This window comes from Struthio camelus, chromosome 22, assembly GCF_040807025.1.
Source record: "Struthio camelus isolate bStrCam1 chromosome 22, bStrCam1.hap1, whole genome shotgun sequence".
NCBI lineage: Eukaryota > Metazoa > Chordata > Aves > Struthioniformes > Struthionidae > Struthio > Struthio camelus.
In genome coordinates this window covers 4147814-4164789 of record NC_090963.1, presented here as the reverse complement: position 1 = coordinate 4164789, position 16976 = coordinate 4147814, and the positions used below count along the sequence as shown (strand labels likewise).

General features: G+C 45.6%; 1 protein-coding gene across 3 annotated transcripts in view; it reads right to left on the bottom strand.

Moving 5' to 3' along the window:
- Positions 1–9259: 9259 nt before the first annotated feature.
- Positions 9260–16976, bottom strand: part of GRIK4 (glutamate ionotropic receptor kainate type subunit 4) — a 223356-nt gene continuing 215639 nt past the window's right edge. For all 3 annotated transcript variants that reach the window (XM_068916506.1, XM_068916508.1, XM_068916507.1), the window contains exons 17-20: positions 16539–16764; positions 14956–15084; positions 11586–11704; positions 9260–11058 (exon numbers count right to left, since the gene is read on the bottom strand). In XM_068916506.1, coding sequence (XP_068772607.1) covers positions 10693–11058; positions 11586–11704; positions 14956–15084; positions 16539–16764 — 840 coding nt within the window. In that variant the 3' untranslated portion in view covers positions 9260–10692. The remainder of the gene's footprint in view (positions 11059–11585; positions 11705–14955; positions 15085–16538; positions 16765–16976) is intronic.

Genomic DNA, 16976 nt, shown 5'->3' with positions numbered 1-16976 from the left:
TGCTAACGTCCCACTGAAAAACATCTACCCGCACGCCCTGAACAGCTTATTTGGTCCTTTTTATACATTCCAGGGAGAGCTTTGTCTCTGTTTGGTTTTCCTTTCCCCCCTTCTTCCCATATCTGTTTCAGCGAGATAAAGACCTCCATCGCGTTCAGACGTACACTCTTTCACTAACAATCCTCATGTTTTTGCACAACTTACCGTATGCTTTTTAGCTGCTGGAAGGGAGAAAGCGCGTCCTTCAGCTGTAACCGGCACCGGCAGGCTACATTTTGATTTGGTTGCTGCTTTCTATAGTTACAGATCAAGCCGATATAAGATGCCTGCATTAACCTCCACTGGGTCAGCGCTGCAAGTGTGAGAAAATGGTCAGTGTATTCCCTGGCCTAAATTAAAGACCATTTTAATGGGGACTGTGCAAGTCAGGAAATTGTTTACACAATATAGTCTTTCACCTGTAGGTGCCAGTTTGAATTCAGCCCAGTCTAGCAGTGATTGAATGCGCTTATCATCTGTCGGCTGTCTCATTGTTCAAGTGAAGTAAGTTTGACAGGTCTCAATCTACTCCTCCTTAGAAGACAAGTATCCATTTGCCAAAACTTTTACAACCCTTGGCAGATATGGGCGACCCCTCTCTGGCAGGCTCTCCTCTTTCCCACAGCCGCCTCCCATAGCATTAAGCAGGCCATGGGAACCAGAGTCACCTCGAGAGATCTTTCCTCTTAGGCTGGCTTGTGAGGATGCTGGTGGGATGCTGCAGGGGATACCTGCAACGAAACTCATCGATGCTGGAGCTATTTCATGCATGCAGAACAAGTTCCACTCATAAGGATATTCTCCCTAGTGACATATTCATGTCAGGTGAAAGAGCAATTTAGGTCCAATTTTGTTATTTTGATACTTTTAGAGCTGAACTGGATTAAGCTCACTGAGAGAAATATCCTCAATATCTGAAAAAATTCCAGTCGAGATCCTTTCCCCATAACTCACGCTTCTAATGTACCACAGATAAACGTCACTCACTATGGAAGGGGGGAGGAGAGGGACACAAAAACTTACCAGGGTCTGAGCAGGTTCATGGGTTCATAAATACCAAGGCCGGAGGGGAGACGATGTTAACATCCAGACTACAAGCCACAGACTCCCTTAATTTCACTCCCATTTGATTCGGAGCAGAAGAAAGGCATGCACTCTTGGAAAGTTACCTGAGATGGAGAATTGACCACAGTCCGTGAAAAATCATTCCAACAGTTAATTACTCATAATGTTAACCAAAAAGAAAAAAAGTGAGCGTCATTCTAACCCGAGACACCTAAATCCAATTAATTCCCAACCCGTACTAATAACGTTGTACAGATCTCACTGTCCTCAGGAAAGCAGAGTCAATGTTCAGTGTGGGCAAACCGACCCACAGAGAACAGAATTTCTCAAGGTCACACAAGTTAACAGCAGAGGCAGTGGAAGGAATATCTAGTGAACTCTGCTAGTTGTCAGATTAATTTTCCCTATATTTAAATCACCAGAGGTTTTTAGGGGGGAGAGGATTTCAAACATATGCATTTTTTACTACTTGTTTTTTGTAGCTTTTTGATCCTTTTGCTTTTGGGTTTAGCAACTGCAACTTTCTTCATCCTTGGAGGTTATTCTTCAGTTCTCAAGGAGGCTTCAATTTTCTCACAAATCTCTCTTCCTTTCATTTAATCTAAACATTTTTGGCCAATTTCATGATTTAATAATGAGAAATGAAATTGGAGCTTTAGTAAGTGTTGAGAGAAGACCTTTCATTTCGTCTGGGGATTAAGAAGGGAGTTAAAGGTGTGAATCCTGTTAGCCACGCTGGCCTAACCTTAGATCCAGCATGTTGAAGAGTACAAACTGAGAGATACCGAGTGCTCTTTGCTCCCGCTGAGGTCAGGGAGGTCTGGTAGTCTCAGAGCGCGTTGCAGATTTGGGCCCTTGTAAGACACCATGCTAGCGATATAAATCCATAGCAGCACACACTCATAGATATTTTGCTAATAACTTTCAGATCTGACCTCATTTAATACTACTGTCAGCTGATCAACTCAAAGCAGCTTCATCGTGCACCATTAATTTAAGGTAACAATTCACTAAGATCTTTGGTTCTGCATAAGTGCTTCTCAAATCATTTCCTGGGGCTCTGTCCATTATCTGAGACTAATGCACCTTTAAGTTACCTTTTAGAGCAAGCATCGCTAGACTATAATAATTCTAAAATATTATCAATAGGCAAAAGATAGGACTTACGCACCTTTTACTTCAGAAATTCATACTGCAACTTAAAACACTAAAATAAAAATTAAATCAGTACTGACACAGTCTGAAGAGCTCTTGGATTTTCACAGTTTGTTAGCCATGTTCACAGGACCAAACGATCCTTGAGCCTTTAGTTCCTCTGATTTCATTTTCTAGACAACTACTATTAGATAAAGATGGCTTCTCAGGTAACTCTCTGAAATAGTGCTGGCTATCAAATTATATCTGGCACGTCACATCTCACACACTCTGTGCTAGACTCACTCAGCTGGCAGCTGTCTCACCCTCTCCGTCACGACAGGGCTTCTCTCCTCAACTTGGTCACGCGGTGCTGGGTGCAGCTGATCGGGCTCGCTCTTCTTCAGGTGACCTGCTGCACTCGAGACTCCCCAAACACACGGGATCTGCTGGGCCAGATGCCTCTCCTCTCCTCTGATCCCCAGGCATGACACCTCACACGTTAGGAAGTGCCCAGCACAGCCAGGTGCTTGTTGACCCAGCCTAAGTAGAAGAAAGGCCAACAGGGGCACAGCTTATGCCTAGTGACCTTCTCCAGTCGACCTTGAATCCGTCTGTGCCCTACAACGGAGCATGCTGCCCAAATATCTGTTGTCCTTCTTCCCTGGCGCTAAGCTGGGGTGTCAGTTGGGCCCTGTTGGTAACCTGATGCTCCTCATACTCCTAAACCTCCCGCTGCAATGAAAACTCTTTGAACAAACAACCCTTTTCCACAAGGGAAATAGCCCCGGTTCTTCACTGTTGGGGCATATCTCATTTTCAGATCCCTATTTCCATTCTGCTCAGTCAGAGAAAAATGGAACCAGAAGACAGAAATGAGTCTAGACATGAAAATGGCTAAGTCTTCCTTTGCCAAATGCTCTGAATTCATTGCTAGTTGTTACAATAGCATAGAAAAGCTCTGCTGCTCTCTGATCTTGGAATGGGACTTTGGCTGGGAGAACAGGACAGAAACAGAGTGAGAAGCTGTCTCTTTATGTCTTGTGTGTATAACAACTCCGTAACAGGTCTGGATCTCACTCGGAGAAAGATGCTGGCTGAGTATGTAGGCTGCCAGCTTTCATAATAATTAACCATTAATGTTAGCAAACACTTGGCAAATCTCCACCAGCTTTCATCTGAAGCTCTCAAAGTCCTTTGCAAACATGAATGGATTAAATCTCACTGTACCCCTCCAGTCCTACACATGGATGCAACAAATTTGCTTCGCTTCTCTCTATTCTGTCACTGGCATAGTATCCAAATGCCTCCTAATCTTCAGGGTATTTAGTAAACTGTGTGAGGTTCTGAAATACTGACATCATCCCCATTTTATGATGCAGAGTTGAGGCCCAGAGGGTAACGTGACATTCCCAAAGCCCCAGAGACAGTTGCTGGTACAGCAATCGAGTGACTGACTCTGATCTCCCACATTGCAGGCTAGTGTCTCAAACCCTGTCCCATCCTTCCTCTGCTTTGCAGGTCTTCATCCCTGTCTCACTGTTAAGAAAGCCCAGGCACGAAAGCGACAGAAGATTAGCGCGAGGTCCTACAGGGATCAGCAAGCCAGTAGAACAAGAGCTCTGCTGCTGGTTTTACTGCCAGGACACAATGGCCACCACAGACAGCAATAACCAGGAGCAAGACAAAGGCCAGCCGGAGCATAACGTCCCTTCTGAGAGCATCATCACCTGTTGTGCCTGCTAGGGCCTGGTGGCATTTTTGCCATCCACTTTGGCCATCCTAGCTGTTCCTATTTAACAGATCCTTGTAGACAAACCATTTTGGTCAAAAAAGGAAAAAGAAAAAAAAAGAAAAAAAGGACTCGATTACAGAATAACGATTCTCCCTTGAAATACAGCATCCACATGGGGAAATTACAATGAAATAGCTAGATCAGAGTGACTACTGTACCTGCTAAATGAGCAGACTTCCTCCACAAAGACAGTCCTTTACAAAACTCTGCTTTTAGGTTTGAAGTCTAGCTTCAAAAAGAAATATCTACCCATTTGACCCAGTCACATGGCCAGCAGCATGCAAACAGACCTCCCTCATGGGTGAGAACAAGCTGGCTCACAGGACTTGGGAGCCTGGACACTTGTTAGCCTCATGCTGATTTCTGGCTCCCTACCACTTTGGGACCTCCAGTTTTGGCTGCGTGAAGGCTAAAGGCGTTGTCGCTGATAAATAGCTCAGGAATAAACCCAGAGGCTATGTGTTCACCTGCTTGTCCCAGTTTAGTTCAGCAAGCAATAATCAAGAGCGTCTTCTGCAGCTATACTCACAAACGCACAACGGTATTTACTGTAGACTCTGGCAGAACAATCGGTTTTAGGCAGACAGATCAGTCATCTCATTGCTCACCTGGGAATAAGAAGTCTTTTTTCTTTTCATCCCCTAGATCATTCCCCTCATTTGCATTCACTTTTGGCTCAGAAATAAAATACTTGAAATCTCAGCTCAGCAAGAGCTAAGTCTGAAAATCAAGACGACTAAATTCGTGGACATTTCCTGGGAGTTCAGGCAAAAGCCAATCTGAGATTTTTTTTCAGAGACTGAGCAACATGAGGAGGAATATTTGGGGGATGAATAGGAGAGAGAAAGGTGCTTGGAAGGAAGTGACAGGGCAAGAGGAAAGACAACAGGGCTGAAAAAGGATGGGTCTCACTCATAGTGGTTCTAAATTGCCTTCTCCTCACCAATGTCAATGAAATTCCCCCTTACCTCAGCGAAGATTTTGTCCCAAACAAAGCAACAAGTCCTCTCTGTTCTCCATGTTACGCATGGATTTAGGTTTTTAGCAGCTATTTTGGACCAGCTCCTCAGCACATGAGGCCCAACATAGCTCCCAGCTGGCCTAAAGGAGATGAGCTGTGACTCTGCAGAGTCCTAACAGGTTGTGAGCAAAGCCAGCGATGACCCTGTGTACTGTCTTTACACTCCAACAGGCATTTTCTCTCCCCTGCAAACTAAGCTCAGTACATGAGAAACAGAAAACATACTAAGCACAATAAAAACAGAAAGGATTATTCTATACTAATCCATCAAATCAGGAAAATACTATTACAAAACAGTGCAAGTCAAGAAAGAAGTAAACGTTAGGTCTTTCCATTGTACTAAACCATTATTTATCACCTCGGAAAGGATATTTTTAAAGCAAATGGCCAAGTAGTCCTCTTTATACATGGAGATACTTCAAAGATAGCTATGCTATAGAAAACCTAGACAGAAAATACATACTCGCTAATCTGACAAGAGTCTTACTAATCCCTTTTACAGCCAGCTCCTGTCTTTTCCATCTTTGAGAACAGCCAGTTACACTGCTAACTACAAACCTGAACACTGGAGAGGAGAGAGCATTTGTTAATTATGCTAGCTTCCTTCATTTTCTTACTGATGTGGCTTTAGAGCAGTGCTTTTGAAAAGCTGCTGTTGTGGGGCCTTTTGTGCTGCTGAGTGATTGCTGTGCTCCACCCAGGAGACAGCTGGGTGGCAGGTGATCCTCATCCACAGCCTGGAGTGTGTTCTGGGATGAAATGCTGCAATCCTTCTATAAATCAGACTGTTAACTCAACCGGAGCGCAGCATACTCTGTCTTGGAGGGGGGAAAAAAAAAATCCCCCTGAAGGATGTATAAACCTGACCATTGTCTGATCCAGCTGATACAGGGCTGATTTTCTCACTGTGGTATCGAGTTCCAGAGGAGCCTATTTATACTGAATTCATAAGTGCTACTTTGTACCCAGAAGAGTTCAGCTCTGTATTTTCAATCAGTTAGTGGCCATCAAATTATAATGGGGTTTCTGGAACTATGGGTGCTTTATACTCTACTCAGCAGGCATTTAGGCACGCTTACCCTTTGCTTTGCTAGCTCTGCTCAAGTCACAGCTCCTCATTTCATTCAGAAGTGCTGTCCCACTTACAGTTAGCTGTTTCCTAGAATGGCAGAAGCACATTCAGCAAGAACGGACAAAGCTCAGCAGACTTCCAAGTTTCTTGTATGAGCCCAAATTTACTTTTTACCATTTCTGATTGTAGCTTGTAATTCCTTTTTGCAGATCACAAGCCTGGTTCTGCCTCCACTTATGCCTCTAGGACATCAGGATCATTTCCCTACTTTGGAGTTGTGCCTCACCAACAGGGTTTACAGTCTGGCCTGCAAAGGCTGGCTCTTCATCTGATGCCAGTGCAGTGCTACATTTTCCCTGAAAATATCTTCTCATATCTTACGCACCATGAGAAGTTTCACCACCTTCACCCAATACGCGAGTGAAGTACATGAGGGAAACAATATAGTGCAGGTAATTAATCTCAGGGCTAGTCGAAACTAAAGCAGATGGGGTGACTTTCTTCATTCACGTCAGCCTTTTCATAGCCAATTCATGACAACGTCACCCCAAACCTAACATCAAAGCCTGTCTTTGCTTCTTTGCCGTTCCGTAAACTTACAAAACCAGCTCATCAACTAGCTTCTACCAAGGAGACCTCAGGCACAGGCCCCTTCCTTTCCCCAAGGGATGCCTTTACTGCTCAGACAGAGTCATCATCTAAGAATCATCAAAACCAGTTACCCATGTTCTCACGTCTAGTCCCAGTCACCCTGTGCCCATAACTGCAGTTACCGATGCTGTAAGTATCTCCACAAGCTTACATGTGACTGCTGGGACTCGCACCCTTTTGGTAACTCAGGTTCTCTGCAAAACAAAGCAAAGCAAAACGCAATAGCAGTTTTCTTCGCCTCTTTCTCCACCAACTGCTTTCTGGTCACTTGCCTATTGAAACACTTAGGGTACAAGGAGGGAGAAGGAATTGGTAAGGGAGAAGTAGGGAAGTTTACTGTGCACCTGAAATGGTCAAAAAGATTTCTGCCTCAGAAGCACTAACTTCAAAAGGGTTCAGTCCCCATTTTATCGTTTTTAGCTCTCCTCCTTTCTTCCCGAAGTCACGTGGGCTCACAGTCGAAAGAACGACCTCTGCTATCTTAATTATGCCACTGAGTTCAGTAAATGCCCCCAGCCTAGCCCTGAAAAAAAGGTGTCCAAGCTTTATTAATACTTTTGCCCATGCAACCTCAGCAGAAAAAATAGCTTTTTATCACCAAGCCTGGAATAATCACACAAACACAGATTGTAGCGCTATAGGAAAGATCCTAGGTCTTTCAGCTAGGACTCCTGCCTGAGCAGCTGAAGAGCAGGGTCTTGACAAGAGTCAGGCTGAGACCCCTCCCGCTACCGCAGGGGCAAAGTAGCCCTGGGAACGCAGGTAGAAGACACCCCCAGCTCGCACGCCCCTGGGCTCCACTGCGGGGCTCCCCTAACGGAGGGGGCAGCAGGCAGATCAAGCACAACTGTTAAAAGGGATAAAGCAAAGTATTACGTTTTAATTGATCTAATCTTTGGCTCCCAGTGGAATCTGCAGGGATATCTTACTAGAATTACTCAAGTTTTATCAAGAGATGGCTATTCTGGGAAAGTGCATTTTGGACAGCAAACCACTCCAGATCTTGAAGTTCATTAGCATTGGGATTGGCTGAGTTTCAAAGACGAGAGCAAAAGCTGGGGAGAGACAGAACATGTGATGTGTAAACCCATCTTCCTGGGCATGCAAATGCATAGGAATACAAAACCCAGGCATATACATAATGATGTCTGCTGTGGTGTCCTCCAGGGTGTGTAAAACCTGTATGTATTCACTGGTGAGAAGAAAATGTAGCGCCTACAGAGACACTAGAAAAGGCATCCAAAATAAAGCAGCTTTTACCCATCTACTCGTGTTCTGAGGTCCGTTTCAGCTTTGAGTGTAAATAATCTGATCATAGAAGGGGGAAAAAAAGAGGGAAAAAGGGTCATGAAAAAATCTCCTTAAAATACAGATCCAAACATAAAATACTATATTGGAAGAGAAAGCTAACAAGAGACATAAAAAGTAAAGACACAGAGAAACGAGGTGGTTTCTCATCATTTTTCTCCTGACAGCCTCTGTCTGAGCAGATGACTGTGAGATCTTCAGAGAAGCAAAGGGAAGATGTCTGGCTCTGTCAAGTTTCCTCTTTATTCACCATACTGAAGGGGGGGGGGAAATCAGGTCTGATAAATGATTCATGGAACCTTTTCTTTTGCTAATCTGTAAATAAATTTTAAAAGCAGCTTCTTTTTGATGAATATATTTGGCTGCTCATAAAAACATGTCAGCCTTTAAACCCAAGACAGGCACATTTAGACGCATCTGGTGCTCTTGTCAGAGAACCTCACAAGAAATGAGAGTCCTTTGAAAGCCCAAGCTCGGATGCTTGCCGAGTGCCGTTCTCACGAAGGGATGGAGGAGATGCTGATTTACACCAATGGAGGATCTGCCCCTCTGATCCTACAGTATGAGATTGCCAGGCTGTGGCAATTTCTTACCTCATCATCCTCCTTGTACAGCTCAGCTCGTGCTCTCAGCTTCTCCTAGTGCACCCATCACCATGGCACCACTGCGCAGGTCCCTGCACGTCCTCCTCATCAACATGTTGGAGACAGGTCCCTGCACCATGTAGGACCACACATTTGATCTGCTGAACCCAAACCTCAACCCACGGTCAACTGGGTTCCAACCAGGAGGTTTGAAAGAGGCTGTAGCTGCTGTTGCCCTCATCTTGCTGAGACCCAGGCCCTCCTGAAGAGACTGCATTGCAGTTTGTTATGTCCTGCCTTGTTCCCCCACCCCCACCCCCTTTACATCCTGTACTTTTTGTTGCCTTCTTCCCTCCCTCCCTGTTTCCATCCAGCTGCAGATAACAGCAACAACATAGGTGAGGACATAATCAAGCATAGAGACCTGTAACGGCTACAGCACCTCCTCTGCGGCAGCAGAGATTGAGAGAGAACGCCCTCTTCCCCTTCAGCTGGGGAGCTGCTGGGTTTCTCCCTGAGCAGACGGGACTCGAACTGTCTTGCAACTTTGGTCAGTGTGGACGGGAAAGAAAAAAAGAAAAAAAGCATAATTATACAAGGACATCTTTTATTTCAGTACATTCAAGACAAAAAGAAAAGAAAACAATTCAAGAACAGGATGTACCTTCACTCAAGGCTTGCGTTTATCTCCCCCGCCCCTCTCCATTTTCATCTCTTTCCTTTTACAATCAGAAATTGCATAGAATTTGTTTTTCAATCAGAAAATTAAACTCATCAATGTAAAACCCATGTCTGTACCAAGCAGAGGGTGAGCTGCTGCTGTTGCTAGGGAAGTAAATATTTTCCTCACACAAGATCCCAGACTGATGGTTTTCTCAAGTGCTGTGTGACATCTTTACTGCTAGGCATGGGTAGTAAGACACCCTCAGAGCCGAGGATGCTCCATGGGTCACAGACACGGGGAGCTCTTGAGCCTGGAGCAGAGCTCAGTCACTTGGTTTGGGCACGTGCAGAGCACGGGTTTCTAAAACTTTTGCAAGTGACAGTGGGCAGTAAATACCACCTCCCTCCGCTGGTGGGAAAGGGCAGCATTGCCCAGAGAGTATGTGGAAACCCACAGCACCAGCTGCTCTCTCCTGCTCCCGTTTTGCCTTCCACAAAAGACTCCCCCACCCATACCCCCAAAACTAGAAAAGAAATAAGCAAAGAATAACCCCAAAACAAAGCAAAAAAGAAGACACAGAACCCCTGAAATTCCAGGCGTTTCAAGGCCTCTTTGAGTTCACTGTGTTTGTTGGTTGGTTTTTGGCATCTGTATATATATATCTATGAATATATATATATGTATATGTATTTTAACAACTCCTCAAATAGACTTTCATTATATGCTGTTTCTCACTGGGAGCATGTCCCATTCCTTCCTTCCTCATTCTACCTGCCAACCTGCCATAAAGGAAGGAGAGTTTAGCACCTGAAACCTGGTGCATGGGAGACTAGGTCCTGAAGTACCCAAAATAAAATAAAATAAAATAATTACTCCTCCCTTCCCATCCCTTATCCTCCTCAAATAAAAATACCCTCCCCCGCCCTTTGCGAACATCCCCTTGTAAGTCTATGTAATCGGAAAAGATAGCACTAGCATCCTTTCTCCTGGCCTGGGATGGAGAAGTTCCAGGAACAACTCTTGCCCCTGGGTGGGCAATATGTGGTACATGAATTACCCATTATATCCCTCCTTCCCACCTTGGAGTTGCAAGGTAGTAGGGAGAAAACTTCTGAAGACAGGCCAGCCAGAGGACTTTCCTCCTGGTGTGTCACAACTCAGCGGGACGTGCGTTCTCTCAGACATGAGTAGCAAACCCAACGCTCTGGCCAGGCCTGTTTGTGAGCTCAAAGGTTTGTTTGCTCTGGAGAAGCTGGGTAACTGCTCTTAGTTTAAAAACAAGTTTGACATTGTACAAGTCCATGTTCTGTAAAATGGAACAGGACCCTCTTGGCCCACCCCAATCCCCCTGCCCCAGCTTTACTCAGGTTCGCTGCTATTAGTGGTCTTCTCCCACTCCAAGCTCTCTTCGCTCTGTGCAGGCGAGCCCGGAGTCTGCCGTGCCCGGAGGCCCTGAAACCTGCGGCACTCAGGACACACACGGATGTGCGTGCACCCTCGGGCTACTAGGGCAGCTTCCTGCGCGAGTCTTTGTGCCAAAGCATCTGGCTCTCCCCCACTGCACAGTTTCCCGTTGCTGAGAGTGGTTGTGCTGCGGGCTCGGCGTTCCTCGGGGATAACGGGGCGAGTCCGTATCATTCCCCCTCGCCTCCGACGAGGGTGGAAACTGTCCTTGCAGAGAATGATGTTGCGCAGCTCTGTCACCATCTCTTGACACACTGACACCTGGAAGACAGACCCAAGAGATACTGCTCACCAAAGTAAGCCCAGCAGAGTCGCATCTGCTCTGCATTCTGAAGGCAAAGTGTTACAGACCCTGTCTTGAATCTTGCCACTGGCTTTAGATACCAACGCTTGGACATTCACGCTTGTCTTACTCTAGCAGGTTCCCCCTCTGGTCAAAGACCCTATGTTCTGGACCCCCAAATCAACATGAGAACCAAACCTATTGTATGCAAAAATCTGCAGATCTTCCAGACTCCATGAAAAGTACCTGGACTCTGCATACATCTCTGACCCCTTCAGAAGCACCTGGAACTTCCATATAGCCTCGGTATTACTAGCAGTACATGAGATGCCTGTGCATTTTAAACCCTGCCAGACGCATGTAGAGTTCTCATGCATTTTAGCTCTCATTTTTAGGAATGCTCATCTCACCCTAAGTGCATTATTTGCTCCAGAACAGTGTACTACTGAGCACCTCATAAATAGCAATAAACATATGCTACTCCCAGGACACTTTCAGGTCCTACCTCTGACTGCTCAGAGTGCCGAAGGCTCCACAAAAATTCCAGCATTGCCATAAAAATTGCTACGATTAAGCCACAGATGAGAACCACGAAGATTCCGCCAATATTCTCCATTCCCAGGCCTAAAATAAAGCAGAGGACACAGTGCTGTGCAGAGGCAGACACAACATAAATTGCACTCATCATCGTGTACCAACCGAACTCTTTGCTGTTTACTTGACATTGCACACATCCAACCAGGGACCGAAAACTCATAGACAACACTGTCCTATTAAAATCAAACAGCTCAGGTTGCAAACTGAATGACTTGCAATAATTGCACGATCGAAGATGCAGTCTCAAAAATGATGATTTTGCAGATAAACAGCAAGTACATTACAGGGAAGTACAAAGCAATTTGTGGACAAACTGAAAAGAGGAAAAAAAAGATGGGAGATCAATTGGGCACATTAATCCCTGCAAATTATTCACCCAGCTCTAGTTGCTTTGAACTTCACAAAGGGAGATGAGGAATGCTGTTAAAGAAGCAGAGATGAAGAGGACAAGAAAGAGCATTAAGGGAAGCTGGCACCAAGAAAAGCTCCTTTGATCACACTAAAAAATGCTGGTGAAAAATGATTACAGCTGCTTGTATTACAGCAGCAAGGAGAGGTCCCAAACAAGACCAGGACCCAACAATGTTTGACAGTATACACAGTGATAGAGGGGTTCATTTCACCCAGTAGTAGCTGGCTAAAAGTTGGATGCTCTCTGTCTAGCATCCTCTGGCCCACAAGGAGAAAGAAAACAGTCCCTTCAGCAGGGCAATTCATCACCTCTCTTACACATCTCGCTTACGGCAGGATGACTGCACTCTCTACTGATCACAGAAGGAGCCATTCTGCTGCCCTGGGCCAAACACATTACGTAGACAGCTTCATTTAGGGAAGGAACTAAATTCTACCCATGTCAGATGCCAGTCCTGTCCTAAACAGCTTCCATTCCACATACCTGAGGCAGGCAAAAGATGGGAGGGAAAATGCAAGTCATGTCTTAGCTCAGTGAGGGCAGCTCACCTTTCTCAGAGATCGCTGCAAGTTTTTTCCTCTTCTGCTCTCCGAAAGACCACTCTGACACTAACTGGCAGTGAACTAGCAGTCAAGCCTGGCCCAAAAGCAATCCCTTGTCCCTCTTTCTAAGCAGTTAGTATCAGCTGCACCAGTCTGGAGTAACCCCTCTGATGTGAATAGTCACTGATGTACATGAGATTGGCTCTGGACCGCTGGCCTCTTAGAAGCCATGCCCAACCTTTGCACGTGTTCTTCAGCCAGACTTCCACAGATGGGAATGGCCAGATCCTCAGCTAACGCAGTCAGGCCCAACTCCTCTGCAATCTTAAGAGGCAGCTTGAACGGCACCCCTCGAAAACCTGGCTTTAGCTTTTTGTGTACAGGGGGTTCCCACCTAGCTTCCCACCACGACTCCTTTGCACCAAAAACTGCAGCCTGCGCCGCCTCCTCCTGTACCTGCAGAACGGGACCAAAACGTCAAAGTGTGCTGGACCACGGGAGGAGTCAGGGAGCAGCATCTGTGTCTCAGCACAAGGAGTCCGAGAAATGACTCTTCTTTGCTTGTTGTTTTTGGGTCTCAAGTGGACTGGGCTCCTGATTGATTACTAAAAAGCATGCTGTGCTTCGCACTGAGGTGATTGTACGAGGCCATTAGTCAACCAGAACATCTATAAAAATCTTCCTCTCCCCTCTGTAACATTAAATCAAAGTGCAAGAAGCAATGATTTATTGACTTAATCTCTACATGGCTTTTAGACATAAAATTTCACCAAAATCCTTGTAAATCGCTGACCTGTTTTGTTTTAAAACTTACGAGGTCACATTTCTCCCCCGTTCTCCGTCATTCTTTTGTCATCACCCCTGCAGCAATCTAGAGACCGTGTAAATCAGCCCTTTGCAGAGAGATGCCTCCACCAAGACAGCACCGCTAGTACCTGCCCAAATCAGTCTCCAAACACCTGAGCTTTTTCTCACCTACAATATAGCTGATCATTTATTAAAACAAACAAGCAAACAAAAAACTGAAACACTTTCTTATTCCCATTCTAACTTTTCATTAGGCACCTGACAGCACTTTCATTAACTGCTTGTGGCTCACGTGACCAGCAGGCTAATTCCCTTCCTAATTTCCCAAAGTGGGAAACTGAAGCGTGATAGAAGGGCATGAAAGGAAGGAAAAACTTGTCCAGGGCCACAGAGCAAGTCAGGTAGCGCTAGAAACAGAACCCAGGAGCCCTGCTTCCCATCTGCCCTTGCCAAATTAGTCTCAAAACAGCCCACAGACTCGATTCAACTTCAGAGGGTTTTTTTTGTTTTTTTGTTTTTTTTTTTTTTTTTTGCAAGTCCATGGAGGAAAAGACTCCCGCATGCCTGCCCTCTCTCAAAAGGAACTCATTTAATATCTCATCACTTTGCGCTGAGGCCTGATGTCTTGCACTGGTCCAATATGTTATGCCTAGAGAATAAAATCCAGGGCTGTCTACGGTACAGCCATGGCCCTAATAGGAATCACAGCCCAAAGTCCCTGTGCTGCCTCACCCAGCCTAGCTCATCAACTACACACACACACACCCCCACCAAGATCCGCTGCAAGGGATATGTTAAGGTCAGAAAACAAAACAGCTATCATGGACCCTTCTTGGCTCTCTATCTGTGCACTCAGAAAGGTCAAAAGACTATTATTTCAACTGGGGAACCTTCTGGCCTCCCAGAAAAATGCTTGCTGAGGTAAGGATGACTGCCAAAACTAAAAAATGCAGCAACTGCGTTAAGCTGGCAACTGTTGTAGTGCTGGGACATCAGCCTAATGCAGTAGCTTTTAGGGCAATTAGCATAGCATTACCCAAAAGAATTTGCTCTTCAATTTTACAGAGTTACTAATGAAGTCCTTGTGTCCCTTCCTTGGCTGTTTAGAAGGAGCTTTCACTTGGAGCCATTAACCAGCAGGCCTGTGGTGGAGGATTCTTAAAGGAAGCCAGGATTTTGGTCTGATCCCTTTAGCCATCCATTTTCCCATGCAATGCTGCAGACATTCATTAGAAGCTAATTTACCCTCCATATGCCTCCAATATTTGTCATTTGGTTGTTCCTGCTATCTTTGCCCCAGGCAAAAACACACAGCATGAGGCACAGCAGAGCTGTTTGGCTTTCTCCTTGAATTGTGCAGGAAGTAAACTCAGGTCAGAAGAAGAGGAAAAAGTAATTCTCAGGCAGAAAACCTGGCAGTGCTCACGTACAGCTGGAAGCCCATCCTAACGCGGCTGCTGAGGATGCTCCTACTGCCCGATACCTTCGGCAATCGAACACAGAGTAGCGGGGCATACCTTTGGCTCTGTGGTCTTCCTCTTTGGGGCACTTGCCTCCTTCCCACCACTTCCGCTTCAGGATTTCCAGGCGGTTGTTCTCTTGCAACTGGAGAATAGCCAGGTCAAACTCGTCACGAAACACAGAGCCTGCAACACCAAGACGTACGTTATAAGGTACTGCCTCGGCCAGCTTTCCTCCCCGCTCATCCCCGCTACGATACCCTGCCGGTGTGCCTGACTACAAAAGCTCTTCCCTGAAAGGTCTGGAGGGGAATTCAGTCTATGTGAGCCACGGACAACACCCACAGCCTCTTTATGAAGACTGCCAACAAATTAACGCCATTTGCAGGCGGTGATTTTGCCTGGTCACCGAGACCCACTCAGACCATTTTCCAAAAGCCCATTACAAGGGAGAGCTTTGGCTTGCTAAGCAGGAGGCAAAAAGGCCGTTCAGTATTGTACTCCTCCTCCGGACCATTTAGGTCCCTCTCCTGTCATTCAGCCCCTAACTTTACTCTTGCTCTAACGCTCGTTCTCTCAAACTGGTGCACTGCAACAGCAGTGCATCCAATCTACATGCAAGCCCAAACGTTCACCGGAGAGGAGGCTCAGTTCTACGCTCAACACCACGCGCTACTCCAGTCTTCATAATTTCTACTTAGAGTTGCAGAAGACAGACCGTGGGAAAGACTGCAGTTCTCCTGGTAACTCTGCACTATTGTAACAGGGAGAAGCTTTATACTCTTTTTATCTGCTACAATTTCACTGTTTAACAAGACAACGTCAGAACAAATTTCATCCTGAAAATAAGGATTTGTACTCACGATCAGGTTACCGTGACTTTACAAGCTTTCGCATGTCAGCTAAACTACACTGACTATTTGTGTGACTGTTCTTATGTAATTCGACTTAACTTTGTATCGCTAAGTGCAAGCGTTTAAAGGTCAGGAATCAGGCTTCCTGAAACTGTGAGACTGGCCAAAAGATCAGTTGATCATTTGGAATAGCAACTACTACATCCTTTTTCTTTGCTACCCTGGGAGATGATGTTCTCTTGTTAGCGCTCATGTTTTAAAGAAAAAAGACTAGCATTTGTTAAAACCTGATTACTAGCTGAGATAGTGAATTCTATCTAGCTGAGATAGCCTGATTCTCTGTTCTGGTGTTTTAAGAAACATCAGCTGTTAAGAAACTTGTGCTAAAAACTACAAGAGTTGCAACGGCATTACTTTTACAGAATTTCTGAGATAAAACAAGAAGCAGAAAATTATTCAAGGAACACTGATTCACAAAAGGGAAACAGTCAGCAAAGAGCATATACGCAGAAAATAAACAGCAATTTTGAAACGTCTTTCACATGAATTACTTAAAGAGCCGCAGTCGCGTATTACACGGCTCTGGACCAGAGCTGGGTCTCATACATCTGGCTTGGAGCGTGCACCTTGGACAACTGGAACGTGTTTGATTTTCCTCCTGAGATAAAAATGACCCTGGGCAGAGCCGTGAAACGTGACATTGGTTTTAGAGCCGGTTCAGCCTTTCAAATGCTCCGGTCCTCTGCTGACAGCCGAGAAGGACTAGAATTTTTCTTCACTGCCTACCGACGGGCATGCCAATCCCGTAGCCCTTGGTGTCCAGAAGGCCCCCGACCTGCGTGAGGTTGCAATTGCGCTGACGATAATACTCGTTCATGGTGGACTCCAGCAGGAAGGCGTAATTGGAGTTCAGCACCCGTGCAATCCCTTCCTCCGTGCTCTTCACAAACACGCTTGGCTGCTTGGAGTACATGTAATTCCACATCCGCTGGTATGTCTGATAGCGGGAATTCTGCAGAAGAAAGGAAGCACAAGGAGCTAAGGCAGGAGCGTCTCCTTGTAACACAAACCCCCAATTAGATGCCATTAAAAAACACCACAATGTGGAAAGGAGTCAAAAAACATTGGGGGCCAAAGCCACAGAGGAATTCAGATGCCTAACTTGCATTTATTCCAACGAGTTTCAGAGGCCCAAATATCTTGGTGGATTTGAGACTTTGTTGT